This window comes from Sinocyclocheilus rhinocerous, unplaced genomic scaffold (assembly GCF_001515625.1).
Source record: "Sinocyclocheilus rhinocerous isolate Xijiao unplaced genomic scaffold, SAMN03320098_v1.1 scaffold119, whole genome shotgun sequence".
Classification (NCBI taxonomy): Eukaryota; Metazoa; Chordata; class Actinopteri; order Cypriniformes; family Cyprinidae; genus Sinocyclocheilus; species Sinocyclocheilus rhinocerous.
Window position 1 is genome coordinate 1,400,315 of NW_015654491.1, and position 18,771 is coordinate 1,419,085.

The window sequence follows — 18,771 nt, forward strand, 5'->3', positions numbered from 1 at the left end:
CTTGTATTTGGCTTCATGTTGCTTAAAAGATCAAAACCACTGACTGACACATAGCATCTTTAATAGCATATTTCAGTTAAACAGAAAAGTGCTTTACTTGAAGGAAACACTGTACCGCACTCATGGGGAGATGAGTGAATGCATGTTTTGTTTTCTGTAAATAGAAGCAATAACTGAGATTGTTGGAGTCCAACATGTGTCGGTGGAACTTAGACAATGTCCTTTTCTACCAATGACAGTGATGACATAGCAACTGTGTGACAGACACAAAGGAAGTCGAGGGATTTCATCCCAAAAATAGGGCCGCGATCAATATGAAAGATGCACATAGTGGAGGGTTTGATGGGGACGGAGGGCCTTGCACCTTGTGCCACGCTGAAGAGCGACAGCATTGAGAAGAACATTCACTGAGGTGAAAGTGCTTCGCGGCAGAGCAAGAGCAGTGGCTGATAGAAATAGATACTGTCTAGTGGTTTCCAGTATAGAATATAAAACAACATTATAGTGTTCACATACACACACAGTTGAGAGACCTTGGAATTAAAAAAAAAAAAAAAATGCTCTAGTGTGACGAACTCTGCTTAAAATAAAACATCTCCAAAAACTGGTCCCTTAAAATCTGGTTAAAATTGCAGTTCTAACATTTCTGCCAAATTTAGACCCATCTAAGGTAAATGAGCATATGCAGTACAGAAAATTGCACGCTAGGGTTTTTTTTTTACCTTGAGCGATGAAATTCTTTTCGAACTTCTGCAGGAACTCCAGGTACAGCAGGTCATCCGAGGTCAAAGCTTCCTCACCCACAACGGCCTTCATAGCCTGAACATCTTTACCAATAGCATAACATGCATACTATGGGATTAAGAGAAAAACAGAGGGAGAATTAGCTTGAAAAATCACAATTAAATGGCAAACTGTGGTATGAACATTGCACAACTTATTTACCAGCTGGTTAGAGACATCAGCATGATCTTTGCGGGTCATTCCCTCTCCGATAGCAGATTTCATCAAACGAGAGAGAGATGGCAGTACGTTGATGGGAGGATAGATCTTTAAGTGGAAAAATATAACAACGAAGAGTTTGGTTATGAAAATAAAAGAAAAAACTGTATTGTAACTTTGAAAAGGTTCACCTTAAAGATGAATTATTAAATATTGATAATAAATTCATCTGTATGAAGCACATTAATGAGTCCTACTGTAGTTTTGCAGATTTTGAAGTGGATTAAGTACACCTAACCAATTTCCTAATCACACAAAACTTTTCAGATGTTATGACTGGTCAAACTTCTCACCTGTCTGTTGTGCAGTTGTCTGTCAACATACACCTGTCCCTCTGTGATGTACCCCGTAAGATCAGGGATCGGATGGGTGATATCTGTAAACGGAGGCAAAAATGAAATTTTTCATTTCAAAACTGCTTCTTCTAGTCATAAATGATTATTAGTTGTTATTAATAGCATTTATAAACCATTTCATTTGCAGAACTGATCTAAAGATACTAAAAGGTATAGTAATTATGTGGTGTTTTGGACAGAAAAGAGATAGCGAGTTAAAAAGATAAATGGGCAAAGAAAGCGAGAAAGAAGAAAGATGGAGGTTTCCTGGTGCTGCTATAATAGGGAACACCCATTCAGAAACACACACAGGTCCTTCACAAGGATGTTTCTATAGTAACCAAAGCCATCAAGACTGCTAGTTACTGGGCGCAGTTGCTGTGTCCGGTCTGAACACAAAATAAAGAAGTGCACATTTTATATCATTAATGGTCCACAATCATTCGGATTCTAGCAAGATTTGTAACGGCAGAAGGACACCATCATCACTGAAGAAACTAATGAAACTTCATTAAAATCATATACATTTTATCCATCAATCAAGTGTGCAAGAATGTGTGAATGTACTTGGCTGTAGTTTAGAGACAAAACTGAGAAGTGACCTAAAACTTGCAAAACCTTTGTTAAGGAACATTACAGGATGTCCTCATTTGGAAAATAAATAAATAAATGAACTAACAAATATAAATAATAAATGAATAAATTAACTAATACAGGAACTGTAACCAACTAAATAAGTAAATAACTAAACTAAATAACAAAAATAAAGCTAAATAATTAAATAAATATAGAAATAAATTACTAAAATAAATGAAATAACTAAATAAATAGCTAAAAAATTAATAATTAAATATCGAAATAAAAAAACAAAAATAACTCAACTGAAATAACTAAATAAATAAAAAAAATTCATAACTGCATAAATAACAAAAAACGTATATCTAAATAAATGAAATAACTAAATAAATAGCTAAAAAAACTAAAAAAAACTATAGTAACTAACTAAATATAATTTTTTTTAATTTTTTTATATTTGTTTTAATTTTTTACATTTGTTTTTACCAGGCTGAATTCTAAGTTTCATAGAAAAGTAATAACACACTTCTCAACAAACTGCTCAAAAAGAATAGGATGAGTTACATGCTGAAGTTGAATATTTGATCAAATGGCTTTACGGTATATCATCAATAATTAGTGTTCTATAAAAAGAAATGTGTGCATGTACCATCATTAGGCATGGTTAGAATGGGGATCTGGGTGATTGATCCATTCCTGCCCTCCACTCTTCCAGCACGCTCGTAGATTGTAGCAAGATCAGTGTACATGTAACCTGGGAAACCACGACGACCCGGCACCTCTTCACGGGCAGCAGACACCTACAACCCACAACATATCCAGACAAAAAATAAACAAAACACAAAAAAACAGGCGTTTTATATCGTGACAATTTAAATTCTGTGTATGATGTGTGTATAAAACTTTTCATTGTCTCCTGTGAAGTTACACAGGAGCATCTCATAACCTTTGAGTGTTTTCAGCTTGTTTATTTTCATATAATTATATGGCATGCAGTTGCTTCAAACAATAGTATAAACATCATTCAGTGTAAATTGTGATAATCGTAATTAATAACCGCTATTACAATTTTAAGGGAATAATCGACAATTATGATTTTTACAGCCCTACGAAACTGTAACATCTGCTCCACACCAACCGATCAATGACAGCCATTTTAAGCCAGTCAAATGACGTTAATCTGTTTTCTACTTCTGCATCTGCACACCGAGGCACTTTTATAAGCAGATAATACACTCAGATCTTCTCCCAAGGTTAAAACAAGTGTAGACGCTGTTCTGAGCCTCATTTTTACCAGGCTGAATGGGAGAGGGAGTTAAATGTTAATGCTCCCACCGCTCTTTGGAAGCGGCTGCCTATTGCAGAAGCCAAAGCAGGCAGCTTCGATAGGGCTGAATGTATCCCAAGGTTACAGCGGCACAAAGACAGGAAGAAATGGTCCTTTCACATGCACGCAAACTATTTAAAATGAGCATTATGCGTTTGACACATTTAGACATCAAAACATGTTTGTGGCACAAAAATGATAATCGTTGGCATGAGGGTTGAAGAAAGGTGATGCTGCCAGAAAAAAAGCATCTTCAGAAGGCTGAGGAACATAGTGGAATGAAGTATACACAAATCTGTTTGTCTGTCAAAACGTCCCACTGCTAGGTTTAGAATGGCATACTACCATACAACCCATACTATTTTGCCGTTATGAGGACTATGACTTAATAAATTTACCAAAATGTGTAGAATTCATCACTTTATGGAATACAGTATCTCTAATGCAACACACTCCATTTTCCTCACTCATTCAGTGCGGCGAATCATTAGCATCAACCTTGATTTTTTCTTAAACATATTCACTCATGATTTAATATCAAAACTTAAAACTTTTCAAAAAAATTTTTTTTTAATTATTTTTTAAAAATCATTTTTGTGCAAAAACGTTCTCTTGGCAACTAGATCCAATAATGAGTTAAGAAAAATATATTCAATCTTAAAATATATTAAATATCTAGTTCATTAATCACACTGCAATAGGTAGGTCAGCATGTTGAGAAAATTGCATTTTGAAATAAAGAACTCAGCATAGTGTGCTGTTGTTTTATACTATGCATATTGCTAAACAGTTTGTTGTAATTCTATTTCTTATGTTAATTCATATATATTTTTTCTGACTAAATTTTTAGAATTGTTTAGATTAAATTTTTTATTTGTAATCTATGTACATTCTTATGCTAATTATATTTGGTACAGAGAGTCATATAAAGCATTTCACTGCATGTTGTACTACTGTGTATGGTTGTGTGTGTGACTAATAACATTTTACATTGAGTTTTGTTTAAAACACGATTTTTTACACTTTGGCAGATGGTGCTGAAATCCATTCATTACGATTGGACACAGTGGCACTTCAACATAAGCCACACAGGAAACACGATACTAACCGTAACACTGGTCATTGCTCCAGCCTCCAATATTGCTCCAAATGTCAAGAGGGGGTTATAGTGGTTTTGTTACTCATTCATTGCAGTCATAGCTGTTTGTTGACTCCCAAACAGCTGGAATATGATATAAAGGAAATGGCCCTGTACATGCAAAGTCAACTACTCGTATTGCTAAGCAGAGTTGAGAGATGCCAAGTAAGGTCGTTATTTATACGATACATGATAACGCAATATAAATGTGTTTGCTGTGCATGTAGCCTAAGAATTGCACAGTACAATGGCTAGGAAAATATAAAATGATATAGAGACTAGATACAGAGACTTAGGATTATTTCCTTGACAAGGTCAATTATGTTTAAGCAGGTATGAAATTCAAATGGAGAACAACATGATATATGATGAAACAGGGCACTGGAAATATCACCACAAAGCAGAGATGGTTCAGATTTGCTTGTCCTTGCATCCAATAGAAAAACCTACTTTTCCCTTGAATGCTTTCATAGCTATAAAATGTCAACATGAACGGTTTATGTGAGATACAAGTGCATTATGTCTCTGTAAAGGAGACCTTTAACTATGTTTGAAATGTCTGAATTTATCATAAGATTGAATAAATAAATAAATAAAGACATACATCCTTAAAAAATGCGTTGAGTGAGTTCTTACAGCTTGTTCGTTTACCAATATAATCCCAGTGCAAATACATTCCAAGCCTTTTATGCTCACCAAGGCTGCCTTTATTTGATCCAAAAGTGCAGTGAAAATAGTAATATTGTGAAATATTGTTACGGTTTAAAATGACTGTATCTATTTTAATACATTTTAAAATGTAATGTATTCCTGTGATGTCAAAGCTCCATTTTCAGCATCATTACTCCATTCTTCAGTGTCACATGATCCTTCAGAAATCATTCTAATATGCTGATATGGTGCTCAAGAAATGGTTCTTATTATTATCTTGAAAACAGTTGGGGAGTTGGTTAATATTTTTTCCGGTCTTCACTGTCATTTGTGATTAATTTAATGTCTTTGCTGAATAAAATTATTAATAAAAAAAACAAAACTTTTGTACTGAAGTGTAAAACCATACAAAAGCCAGTGATCACCATGCATTTGTGTAATATGGAAAAGAGCAGCTGTATTATTTTATTCCACTGGGATAAAAGGCATATTCATTTTAATAAATTCTGAGCAACAACAAAAATATTTTTTATGGAAGTTAATTAAAACCTCTCTGAAAAAAATCTGAGGCTCTTGTATTTTATTGGCCCTTGCTTCTGATATCCATTATGAGGAAATAATTGTATCGATATGATATCGTCCTCACCTCTCTCAGAGCCTCTGCGTAGGAACTCATGTCCGTAAGGATGACCAACACGTGCTTCTCACACTGATAAGCTAGATACTCCGCAGTGGTCAAAGCCAGACGTGGGGTGATGATGCGTTCAATGCTATACGGAACAATTCAAAAGAATAAAATAGTCAATATGTTACATTATAAACATTATACAAATTACATTACATAAGAGCACACAGGTCATTCAAATGAATTCTCACGTAGGATCGTTGGCCAGGTTCAGGAACAAGCACACATTATCCATAGAACCGTTCTCCTCAAAGTCTGACTTGAAGAAACGTGCAGTCTCCATGTTGACCTGGGATTCAAACGAACGAACATGTGAAACACTGAACAAATCCAGAGTAAGACCTTCACTTCCTGTTCCACCAGACTCTAATGAACTGACAATGTCAGGTACTTTCTTGTTCATTGTTCAGCCAAAATCTCCACAATTCAGTTCAAAATGACCTCGAAGTACATTTCCTGCTAAAGGAAAATCCTTTTGCTTTTATAAAAGGTTTAGCATTTTGACCACCCGGCACATGAAATCAAGATATAGTGTTACAGGGTGTCAAAAGCGAATGCATTAGACACAAGTCCGCACCGGGAGCCCGGCGGCCACAGGACACAAGGCTGGGTCAGTGACATTTCAAGCACAGTTTAATGGAAGCCCTTCACACTTGAATACACAGGTGAACCTGACACCTGACACAGGTAATACCTGTCTGAGAGGACAGACCGCAGCCACTCAGTGACAATAACAAAGGTTTGGAGAGGAAGCTGACAGGTGAGGGCAGAAGGTTAAGGTGCTGTTGAAGAGCAGGATTAAGCCACCTATGAGGACCAACATTCACCCACTCACACAAAACAGACACAATTTTACATTCGGTCCACTAGAGGATCATTTTACACAAGCATCCTGAAAGTCATGCAAACGGTTGACCCATGTATAGACACCTAGATGTAAAACAGGATTTACATTTCAAGCACAGGTTAATGGAAGCCCTTCACACTTGAATACACAGGTGAACCTGACACCTGACACAGGTAATACCTGTCTGAGAGGACAGACCGCAGCCACTCAGTGACAATAACAAAGGTTTGGAGAGGAAGCTGACAGGTGAGGGCAGAAGGTTAAGGTGCTGTTGAAGAGCAGGATTAAGCCACCTATGAGGACCAACATTCACCCACTCACACAAAACAGACACAATTTTACATTCGGTCCACTAGAGGATCATTTTACACAAGCATCCTGAAAGTCATGCAAACGGTTGACCCATGTATAGACACCTAGATGTAAAACAGGATTTACTGAAATCGAAATGAAAAGAAAATGTAAAGAAAATGAACACACAAGAAACCTCAAGTAAAGCAAGCCTTTGACCATGGCACGAAAAAAAAAAAAAAAAAGAAAAACAAATACTTGGAAACTGGCACAGATAAAGATACAGAAAACCACTCACCCCCATAGCAGCAAACACAATGGCGAAGTTTTCTGCACTGTAGTCCATCACATCTTTCGTTTTCTGCACCAAACCAGCCTGACGACAGATCTGGGCAGCAATCTACCAGTCAAAAAGCACAAAACCAAAAAAGTTGCACAATTTGATAAAAAAAAAATACAAAAGTAAGGGGTGGGATAAGTTTAAATGTTTTTGAAAAAAGTTCCTTATGCTCACCAAGTCTGCATTTATTTGATTAAAGATATAGTAAAAACAGTACTTTAGTGAAATGTATTTTACAATTAATATAACAGTTTTCTAGTTTAATATCTTGTAAAATGTATTTAAAAGTAATTTATTTCTGTGATGGCATCAGCCGTTACTCCAGTGTCACATAATCTTTCAGAAATAATTTTAATATGCTGATATGTTACTCAAGAAACATTTCTTATTTTTATCAATGTTGAAAAACATTGTGCTGCCTAATATTCTTGCGGACACCGTGATGAGTTCTTTGATGAGTTATCTGATCAGTTCTCTGATGAGTCCTTTGATGAATAGAAAATAAAAAACAACAAAGCAGCATTTATTTGAAATGGAAATGTTTTGTAACATTATAAATGTATTTACTGTCACTTTTGATTAATTTAATCAATTCTTGCGAAAGAAAAGTATTAATTAAAAAAAAAAACATTCTGATGCCAAACTTTTGAAGAGTAGTGTATAATACATTATTTGAATCTCCTATATTATTTTGCTTGATAAGAAAAAAATAAATATTTGATGCTATATACTATTTAGCATGTTGAACATACACTATAGAGCTAAAATGAACACCAAATTTGAGTGCAAAGCCCATTTCTATTATGTACTATATATATATGTATGTGTGTGTGTGTGTGTGTGTGTGTGTGTATTTGCAACAAAGAGATTAAGACCACAAGCATGAGGAATTTCACGCTTATCACTTAATATAATGATCCTGGACATCTAATCCGGCCTGACCCCTGACTGAACTCTGACCCAGAACACCTGTTTCTCTGAGGGGATAAAGCCGGCTGTGACCCCACGACTCCTGTTTAATGAAACGAGAAACTTTTATATCACAGCACTTTACACTTGGGCTGTTAGAAGTTCAAACCATTCAACCTTGGCTTTTGATCATATATTTTCATAACTGACAAACACTAGAGCTTTATTCTCTTTTTAAAGTCTATATACTGAAAACAGTACATTTTTTCCTCAATTTAATCCGATTCATTAACTACTGTCCTATTCATCTTATTGCCATGACAAAATTCAGTACTCTTTCTTCCTTGATGTGTGGAGTTGATGATTCACTCCTTTAGACCTGGAACAGGTTTCTTCAGGTATAGAACAGATCTGAACATAACAGATGGGCTTTTCACACTTGTAATTGTTAACTGTTAACTCTTGAAGCTATTGTAATTCTGTTCCTTAACTCACTTCAACATTCTAGCAGAACACTTTCACACTGTATACTTTTGAATTAGCAGTGCAAAAGCAGAATTAACCTTGGTCTGTAGCTGGTTTTCATAACCTAACCTATATTCATAACCTATATTCTTTACCCAGGGTCTTAAAGAGTTTAAAAACCCAGGGTTAGCCACAGTGTGAAAATCCCAAAAGTGTTGTGGTTTATTATTATTGCTTGTGTGTGTGTGAATTTAGGGCTGTTAATGGCAACTGTCTGGTTGATGGTTTGGAGAAAACACCTCTCTTGAGTGTTAAAATATCAGGGTTGAGTGAACCAGCCAGTACTAACCACAAAAGATAATAATTATGCCCATATATACTGTGTATATGTATGTGTGTGTGTATATATATATATATATACACACACACACACACACACACACTCACTACTATTTTTTACTAAATTCAAGGCAGCCTACTGATATCTTTAACAGTTAATGTCGTGGGTTATTACATTCATTGTTTACAGTCATAGCAGGAGGGAATAACCACCTATATATATATATATATATATATATGTGTGTGTGTGTGTGTGTGATTCAAAGCGCTGTCACTGCTTTGTAAAGCCTGTTTACCATGGCAGTAAAGCTACTGGAATCTCAATTTACCAGTTGCTGATTGCGATGCAGATTTTTTCAAATAGGATACACATCTCGACCACAGAAAGTCTCTGTTCATGGTATGTAACACTCAATTCTATGTTTTAAAATATTGCCCTGGTCACAGCCCATATTTATTCTGATGACTTTCGTGTGACTGATCACGCTGTAGCCTAGCTACTATGTGTAGCCTAACAAAATGCTTTCTCTGTCCAGATTTGACTACAATAATAATAACTGACACTTCAAATCAACATTTAAATTTCAACTTTTACTAAATGTAGTCTTTAATAATGTCTGAAAATATATAAATGAATAACCTGATACAAGTAACATGCTTTATGTCTTAAGTTCTCACTCTGCAGCAAACGATTTATATGTATTTATATATAGGGCTATACAGCCATCTAGAGGTTTCACCCTGATATTGCAGATAATACTTGGTGCATAATTTAGAGGTTAATATTTAGTAAAATCCCCTTAAAATAATAAAAATATTAAAGTAAAAAATTATTATTGAGCTAAAATCACAAAAGCACAAATATATACTCGTTCTCATACAACTCTGTTTTCATTCATTTGTATGTTCATCTATAAGTGTTTGGGCTGTTTAATATTAGGATTTTGTTTAAAATCCCCCACCGCGGTCCCGCCCTTCAACATCAAGCCCCGCCCCCTGCACCCCCAGATAAAATATGCTCCCGCGGCTATGGGTAGGTCTCTGACTAAATACTGATACCTAGTGGTCAAAAGCAATAGCAAAAGTAATAGGTCAGTATTATTAAATTGCAGACAAAGATTTTGGATAACTATAGGTTGGCTTGTATGTTTGGTGTGGAATGGGTGCGGTAGGGGGCCCATCCTCATTTTCTTTCATAGGGCCCAAATTGCTAGCGGCGCCCCTGGTCATAGCTGGAGGGAATAACCAACTACAATAGCCTATTTATGATCTCTGGGACACAAATTACTAAAACGCAAACAACTTCTTTATAATAATGAACTAAATGGTGTTGTATTGTATACTTAGAAAGTCTGTGTAATTTGACTTGAAAATGATGTACCTATGTGTGTATTCCTCTCCATAACTCATGCGATAAAGAGTTGGTGGCAAAGAAATCATTTATGACCTCTGGATCTGTCCTTTTAAAGTTTGAGGAACCAATTTAGAGTTCAAGAATCATTTACGGTTCTTATTATTCAGTTCACCAAGGACAGCATACTCATGTTGAAACTAAACAAACCAACTGACCTAAAGCATGTACTGGATGTATTGATCAGTACTAAGTGGTTGGTTTTGTTTGCTTACTCTAGAGCTCTCGAAATCATAGCGGTTCCTCCTGCATTCACATGAGAGAAGAATGTGATGAAATGAACTCCGACCCACCTCACTGTTTCCACAGAAACACCACAGGGTGAAATCAATTACAGATCCCTCTCAAATTAACGTTAATCACACAGCCTTGTCTCACTTGCAAGCATAATACAGAAAAAGGCACTGTGGCTGCCTCACTGCTGCACAATAAAGTGCTAAATTTGATCACAACACTTCAAATGAGGGAATTTAAATAAATCCCTCTAGGTTTCATTCAAATCATTTAAAGGGGTCATATGATGCTGCTAAAAAGAACATTATTTTGTGTATTTGGTGTAATGAAATGTGTTTATGTGGTTTAAAGTTAAAAAAACACATTATTTTCCACATACTGTACATTATTGTTTCTCCTCTATGCCCCGCCTTTTTGAAACGCGTCGATTTTTACAAAGCTCATCGGCCTGAAAAAGCGAGGTGTGCTCCTTTAAACACACTGGCAAGCAGCACGGCCTGCATTGTATCATCTGTTCCTGAATTGGGTATAAAGACACATTCCTGCAGTGCATTTCAAAGAAAGTTAAAATCGGGCTAGTTGAACGCAAAAACAAGATGAATCTATTAACGTGACCATGCGCTGAAACAAAAGTACAGGTAATGTGTGCTAGTGATAAAGAAATATACTGGCCAGGCCAAATAATTATCCAATACCATTAATCTCAAAATCAAAGCCATATTTAATACTATGTAGTGTTCTTTTAATTTCTCTATATATTATACTATAATATGAATTATTTACTGTGTCAGGCTGCAGAAATCATTCTAATACGCTGATTAGTGTTTAAGAAACATTTCTTATTATTATTATCAATGTTGAAAACAGTTTTTGCTGCTTAATATTTTTGTGGAATCTGTGATGCACTACCATTCAAAAGTTTGAGGTAAGCAATATATAAAAAAAATAAAATTAATTAATTAAATTGACAGTAAAGACATTTATAATGTTACAAAAGATTTCTGAAAAATTAATGCTGTTTATTTTATTAATCAAAGAATTCTGAAAAAAAAACTATCACAGATTTCAAAAATATATTAAAAACCATTTCCAAGTTAACACTGACAATAATAAGAACCATTATTAATAACCGAGCCCCAATAGGAATACATTTTAAATTTACATTTTAAAATATATTCAAATAAAAAAAATATTTTGGATTGTAATAATATTTCACAATATTACATTTTCACAATATTTTCGATCAAATAAATGCAGCCTTGGTAGTAATATTTATTAAATCTAAAAACAATAGGCAGAAAATCATTACAGAATAATATTGAATTTCATAAGTTTAAATTTTTTTTAATCTTAACTCAAAACAGGAACTGCCACCTTTTTATATCAGCCAAACTAAACTTCATATTGGACGCCAACCTGCAGAGCAAGAATTAATGTTGTATAATGCACTGGCTGTGCTGTTAAAAACACACCTCATTATGCGGTAGCCCCGCAGCGCTAAAGATGGGGATCTTCTGTCCACGGGCGATGCTGTTCATGCCGTCAATAGCAGAGATGCCAGTCTGGATCATTTCCTCAGGGTAGATACGACACTGAGGGTTGATGGGCTGACCTAAGAAGAGTCAAAAAGAGTACAGTGATCTCACCTGAGCAGGAAAAAAATCTGGTACAAAGTACAACTTCTATTTCTAAAGAAGGAAAAGAGGGCTGATGGGGGTAAAAAAAATATTTTCTTTAGGCTAAATTCTAAATTCTAATTCTCATTAAAGCATATAAATGTGCTACACACTATTTGGAGTGGTGTGACCTTGAGGCCTGATCAACCTTTTATTTCACCCCCTCTTATCCATTCGGCTCATTCAAACGTTGCCCTGAATCGCCATTGTATACCTTTGATAGCTGAAAAGATCACCTTTGCCATTTCAGCTTAGCAGAGATCAGGGTCATGAGGTCAGTAAATGGCTTAAAAAGCACACAAAAATTCCCATTCAACCTCTCAAAATATTCAAATATCAACAAGGAGGAATTTGTAAGCATTTATGAACATATTGTGGCATGCTGGCCTCTCAACTAAGCTGCGGACAAACTGAGTGCACACGGCACAAACAAAAACAAAGAACATTTAACATGGCTGGTGGCAGCCTAATTGGGCAAATTTGTGCTGCTAAAATTTAAAATCATTTTTATCTCAAACAGACCCAAAATCTAGAGTTAATAAAATCACAGAATTGCTCAGTCATCTATGTGCCTCTCAAAAAGACACTTGTTCCTGCAAATGTTACATAAAGCTTTAAAAAAAAAAGAAAGAAATCTCTTACCCATGATGTCCAAATAGTCCTCAGCCAGAACAGTAGGACCCCGGTCAATGGGTTTACCTGACCCGTTGAAAACGCGTCCTGAAATAAAATGAAAAGTTTTTCATGACGTCCATATTGGTTATGTAGAAGACACATTAAGACTATCATTACATAGGCTGCATGAGCATTAGTTATAGGCTTACCAAGCATGTCCTCAGACACAGGTGTGCGCAAGATGTCACCAGTGAATTCACACGCGGTCTTCTTAGCATCAATACCTGAGGTGCCTTCAAACACCTGATGGGCACAAAATGTAAATATTTTTCAGTTATGACCTGAGCTTGGCCTTAGATACTGCAGATATCCATTTCTAACAACTCTTTAGAGAGAACATTTATATTGGCCAAACATCTGAACATGCTTTTGAATGAAAACTTGCCTGAACTACAGCCTTGGTGCCAATGACCTCCAGAACCTGCCCGCTCCTCTTGGTCCCATCAGGTAGAGTAAGGTGCACGATCTCTGCATAACGTGGAAACTAGAGGAACATGATAAAATCAGAAATGAAGATGAGGATCAATATACCCTACCATTCATAAGTCGATTCATTATGCAGGGTCAATTTGTCAATTTAACTTAACAGTTCAAAGTCAATTCAGCTGTACCATAACAGAAATAAATGACATTTTAAAATATATTAAAATAGATAAGTCTTTTTAAAATTTTTTAATAAAATTTCACAACATAACTATTTTTGATCAAATAAATGCAGCATTGGTGAGCATGAGAGACGTCTTTCAAAAACAATGAAAAATTATTCCGACCCTAAAATTTTGAACAGTATGTTATTACTTAAACTGAAATGACCCTTAAAAAGAATTTTTTTTAAAATTCAAAATCTAATGTTCAGAATTTTATCTATAAAATTATTTTAATTCCATTGATACATTTAAAATCAAACTGTCCTCCTTTATTTTTGTCACTTTAAATAATGTAAGTTTAAAACTCTCATATTTTGAAATACTTTAGTTTTTGTAAACACAGAAAAAGAACTTACTTTGACATTGTCCAAAATAACCAGCGGCCCATTTACACCAGACACAGTAGAGTAGGCTGAGGATGACAAAAACAACACAAAATGTAAAAACATACACAGCAAACATTTTTTTGTGACTTTGTACTGCCTGCAAAAGGAAGGCATATAAGATGTGAAAATTAATATTAAAATTTACACTTTCAATTTGCATTTTTATTTGACCATTTGAGACGTACCTGAATAGCAAACATGCAATTACTAAACAGACATATGGGAAACTTTTATTGATTCTAGGTTGCTGCATGTCTTTTTGACAGATGTGAGTGCAGGCACACATGCGGGCGCGCATACACACACACACACACACACACACACACAAAATACATTCACACATGCATATACCAACTGTAAGCACTACCTATGACCAATAAAGTGCATGAAATTTGCTACAAAAGCCCACAATCACATGGAAATGAGGACTCTTTCTCTTGACACCTGTGCATCTAATTGTACACAGTGACCTTTACTGGAGCATTCTAAATGGCTTTCATAAATTTCCATGTCCAAATGTCAGGGCTAGAAGAACACAGTTAGCACATTCAAGGTGGCTTTTTCAGCAGACGTCACGATGGGGGACGACATCTTCACTCTGTTCCATGAGGAACAATTACTTGGCTCAGACTATGGCAATTTATGATGGTTCCAGGTGCTCAAAAAGTCTCATATAGCCTATATAAACAATTACATTCATTTTAGGGTGACAGGATGAACTATCTTTGGGTTGAACAGGCCAGGGAGAGTGGGGCACAGATGTCACTTTAAAGGGACAGGCCATAAGGGTACCAACAATTCTGACCACGACTGTGTATATATATATATATATATATATCAGTCTGGCGAGTAAACTAAAAAAATTACTAGCCAATGGCAATTCAATTGCCAAGGTGTCCGTAGAGAGTTGCATACAGAAGTCATCATTTATTTGCTCACCCTCATGTCGTTTCAGATCTGTGTGACTTTCTTTCTTCTGTAGAACATTAAAGAAGATATTTTAAAGAACGTTAGCAACTAAACCGTTTCGGCTCCCATTGACCTAGATTGTATGGACAAAAGATACAATGGAAGTCAATGGGAACTGAAACTGTTTGGTTATCAAACATTCTTCAAAATATCTTCTTTTGTGTTCAGCAGATGGAAATACATATAAGTTTGGAACAACATGAGGCAGAGTAAATGATGAGAATTTTCATTTTTGAGTGGAGTATCCTTTTAAGACAACACTTTTCCCCCCATCATGACTGGGGCTCGTGTGACTCCTGAATCACTCTTGGACAGTTCGTCCTTAACAAACTATGACTCAGAAAGCAAGCATAGCATGCCCAAAATATAACAACAGAGACATCAGACATAGGAGAGAAATTGCTAAATGTTGGAGCTGTGGTATTCATCTGGGTTAGGAAGGTTCAAGTCTGACCTGCAACATGTCACAATACCTTTAATAGTCTAATTATGCTGAAGCAAGAAAATAAAACTACATTTTCATTTCCTTAATATAAAAAGTGCTTTTTAAGGAACACTTAAGTATTTTCATAAAAAGACACCAAGTGTTTTTGGTAATTTGGTCATTATTCCCAGTCTTCTTCAGTGTTGCATGATCCTTCAGAAACCATTCAAAAAATTCTTCAGAAACCATTCTAAAAAAACGGAGCTGTGGTGCTCATATAGACGAGGAAGGTTCGAATCTGACCTGCAACATGTCACAATACCTTCTTTTCTATCCAATAATCATGCAGAAGCAAAAAATAAAACTAGATTTTTTTTTTCATTTCCTCAATATAATATAATTTTTTTAATGAACACTTAAGTATTTTATGGAAAGCCAGCCACTGGTTTTGGTCCAGGCTGCAGGTGCATGTACAGGGTGGGCTGTCATTAGCAGCAGAGGGTGTGGTCTCATACTTTGGCCTTTTACTTTGCATGGGAAAACATTAGCCGTCCTGTCACAGGAGCCAATTTGGTGTGTGTCCTTTCACTTTGTTTCAGCGTGTGTGTATATGTGTGTGAAAGAGAGAGATTGTGCACGCTAGATGGAGAAGAGTTAGCTTTGTCTGCTCTGGGTCGTCCATCACGCCTCAGTGTGTCAGTTTTGTGTGCACCGTCAGACTGCGGTCTAATATCAAAGGCAGCAGGAAATGAGAATGGACTGTCTCTAACGCCCAGCACAGCAGCCCCACGGGGAGCAGACACTATGCCACTAATTAGGCTTCAGACAGCAGAATCATTTGTCAATGCACTATTGCCGTTTCCCACACACACACACACATACCTGCACATCATGACTTTCCTTACTGGCTGAGGAGAAAAGGAAGGGTGAAATAGAGAAACATGGTTCCATCCTTTTGTTTTTTCCCCTTGCTATCTATGGCTTTTTATTTTTGTTGATTTTGGTTTGATTTTGTGTAAAAAAAAATAAAAATAAAAAAAAGCTAGAGGAACAAAGGAAGAACTGTGCCAAAATCCCATTCAGTTGATGAATATTCACACTATGAATATTGCACGGAGAAAAAAAAAATACTCAAATGTCTTGTGACAATCTATTATTGAGTAGAGAAGTATCACAGTTACTAAATGACAGGCGTCTGCTGTGTTACCCCTCTCTGGCTGCCCTGTGATTCTGCTAGTGAATGGAGATAAATGTGTCTAACATTAACTAACAGTACCTTGATTAATTAATACTGTCCACTGGCTACAAAGAGCTGCCTCAATTTCAGCTACTGCCTTGCCAGAATTAATTATAAACACACACTATAATCAAAAGTTTTTTGTTTGTTTGTAATATTTTTGAAAGAAGTCTCTTATGCTCACCAAGGCTACATTTATTTGATCACAAATACAGTAAAGCTTTAATATTACTCCAGTCTTCTTCAGTGTCACATGATACTTCTAAAATCATAATGCTGATTTGCTGTTCAAGTAACATTTCAATTTTGGAAACATTTGAGCTACTTAATATTTTTATGGAAAGCGTGATTTTTTTCAGGACTTTTTTTTTTATAAACAGAAAGCAAATCATTTAAAATAGAAATCTTTTGTAACATTATAAATGTCTTTACGGTCACCTTTAATTTAATTTACTCTTCCTGAATAAAAGTGTTATTTAAAAAAAAACTTTTAAATTGTAGTGTATGTATTGAAAACATATGGAAATACATAATAAAACATATGGAAACAATGATTTTCATAAAAAATGCATTTTCGTATATTTAGTATTTTGGTCAGATGATCATCAATAAAACTTAAATCAATCTTACTCATATTGAAATTAAAGTATTTTCATTCAAGTATTGTTTTCCAAATTCCTATTCTACCATCAGTAGTATACACTGCTGATATTACAGCAACATTTTATATAAAAAAAGGACAGATTATATGCTGTCGTCCATCTAGAAAACATTCAAAATATGTCTAAAACAAGAAATCTCACAAAAAAGATATTAGCTGAGCATGTGAAAGACTTCAGCTCCCATTATGATGATTCCCTGAGCAACACGTCTTCCCTAAATAAATGATTAGTCTCATAATTGCCGTTATTACAGTGAAAGAAAAACAGTAGTCAAATCACCCTAACACTGAATATCCGCTCTCTCAAAACACACAAAAACAGATGCGTTCCACAAATTCGCGAACACCCTAAAATGCACGTTTCCTCAAATTCCATCATTTTTCAAGACATTAGGGCTTTTCCTTCCCTCCGTCCTTTTTGCCTCAGCCCAGACAAATTGCAATATGTGCTTCACAGGGAGGTGCTTATAAAATGGATTTAATAGCTACACTTACCCTACAAATTGCCCATATGTTTTAAAGGAGATACATATGTCTATTGACTGAGAGGTGATCATAATTACGAGACTGGAAAATTGCGGCCATATAATTGTACATCAACCCCTTAAAAGTCTCTCGAACACAACGCAAACTGCTAATGGAAAACAGTGAGGAGCTGAAATCTTTACTCCAACATAGCTCATGACATGCTCCGATATTGTGCACAACATTAGACGAACGCTAAACGAAGGCACACAGGTGCTAATTTGCTCTGCCAAAGCTGGATGCCGCTAGTTTTTTAGTCAAACAACGGAAGCAAAAATTAACATTCATCTAAATATGCAAGAATAAATGAACAAAACAAGATGTACAAATACAGTGAAAGAAAATCGGATCATAAATAAGCAAAACAGTTGCTTATTAAAAAAAAAAAACTAATAAAAAAACTGGGTGATGAAACGACCCTGCCGAACCATGAGCCAATCGCCTTCCAGCTCTGTGATGAAGATGGCGGCCCACTTCAACTCCACACACAGAGGACTCAGTGCCTCATAAGAGGCCTTGTAAAATAAAGATTAAAAAATGGCTATACATTCACATGGTGTGAAGTAGCAACATTTCCCATTAGGCTTGAAAAACTTTCCCCACCCCTCCCAGGACACTTGAGTTTGAGTGTGTCGGTCCGAGGGCTAGGCATGCAACACCAGAGCGGGTCAACGTGAGGCCTATGGAGCTGCCAGGCCCTATTGTGTGCCGAGATGTTAATTGGTTCTAATCCGGCGGTAGAAGCTGTTTTGGTAGCCTGACCCTGCGCCCTAAAGGACACCTTGGTGTGAAATACTAAAGGGCCCATTCAAGTGGTGCTGAAAGGAGGCATGGAGCATTCCAACACATTTCCATCTCTGCTGTGAAAGAGAAGCGCTGACGGCGAGGTGGGGCATGGTGGGACAGGCGGTTTTTTGGGGGGGCCGGTAGCATTGCGCTGAAACTGAATTAACGATACAAAAGCGCAGGCAAAGATGCCAGGCTTGTCTCATTCACGCACATCCATGCTTCTTTTTTTTTT

General features: G+C 36.0%; 1 protein-coding gene across 2 annotated transcripts in view; it reads right to left on the reverse strand.

Moving 5' to 3' along the window:
* LOC107717111 (V-type proton ATPase subunit B, brain isoform-like) overlaps nucleotides 1-18,771 on the reverse strand; it is a 30,063-nt gene that overhangs the window by 1,650 nt on the left and 9,642 nt on the right. For both annotated transcript variants that reach the window (XM_016523775.1, XM_016523774.1), the window contains exons 2-13: nucleotides 13,905-13,960; nucleotides 13,287-13,385; nucleotides 13,051-13,144; nucleotides 12,869-12,946; nucleotides 12,023-12,162; nucleotides 7,151-7,252; nucleotides 5,906-6,003; nucleotides 5,676-5,799; nucleotides 2,563-2,713; nucleotides 1,296-1,378; nucleotides 946-1,050; nucleotides 723-852 (exon numbers count right to left, since the gene is read on the reverse strand). In XM_016523775.1, coding sequence (XP_016379261.1) covers nucleotides 723-852; nucleotides 946-1,050; nucleotides 1,296-1,378; nucleotides 2,563-2,713; nucleotides 5,676-5,799; nucleotides 5,906-6,003; nucleotides 7,151-7,252; nucleotides 12,023-12,162; nucleotides 12,869-12,946; nucleotides 13,051-13,144; nucleotides 13,287-13,385; nucleotides 13,905-13,960 — 1,260 coding nt within the window. The remainder of the gene's footprint in view (nucleotides 1-722; nucleotides 853-945; nucleotides 1,051-1,295; nucleotides 1,379-2,562; nucleotides 2,714-5,675; nucleotides 5,800-5,905; nucleotides 6,004-7,150; nucleotides 7,253-12,022; nucleotides 12,163-12,868; nucleotides 12,947-13,050; nucleotides 13,145-13,286; nucleotides 13,386-13,904; nucleotides 13,961-18,771) is intronic.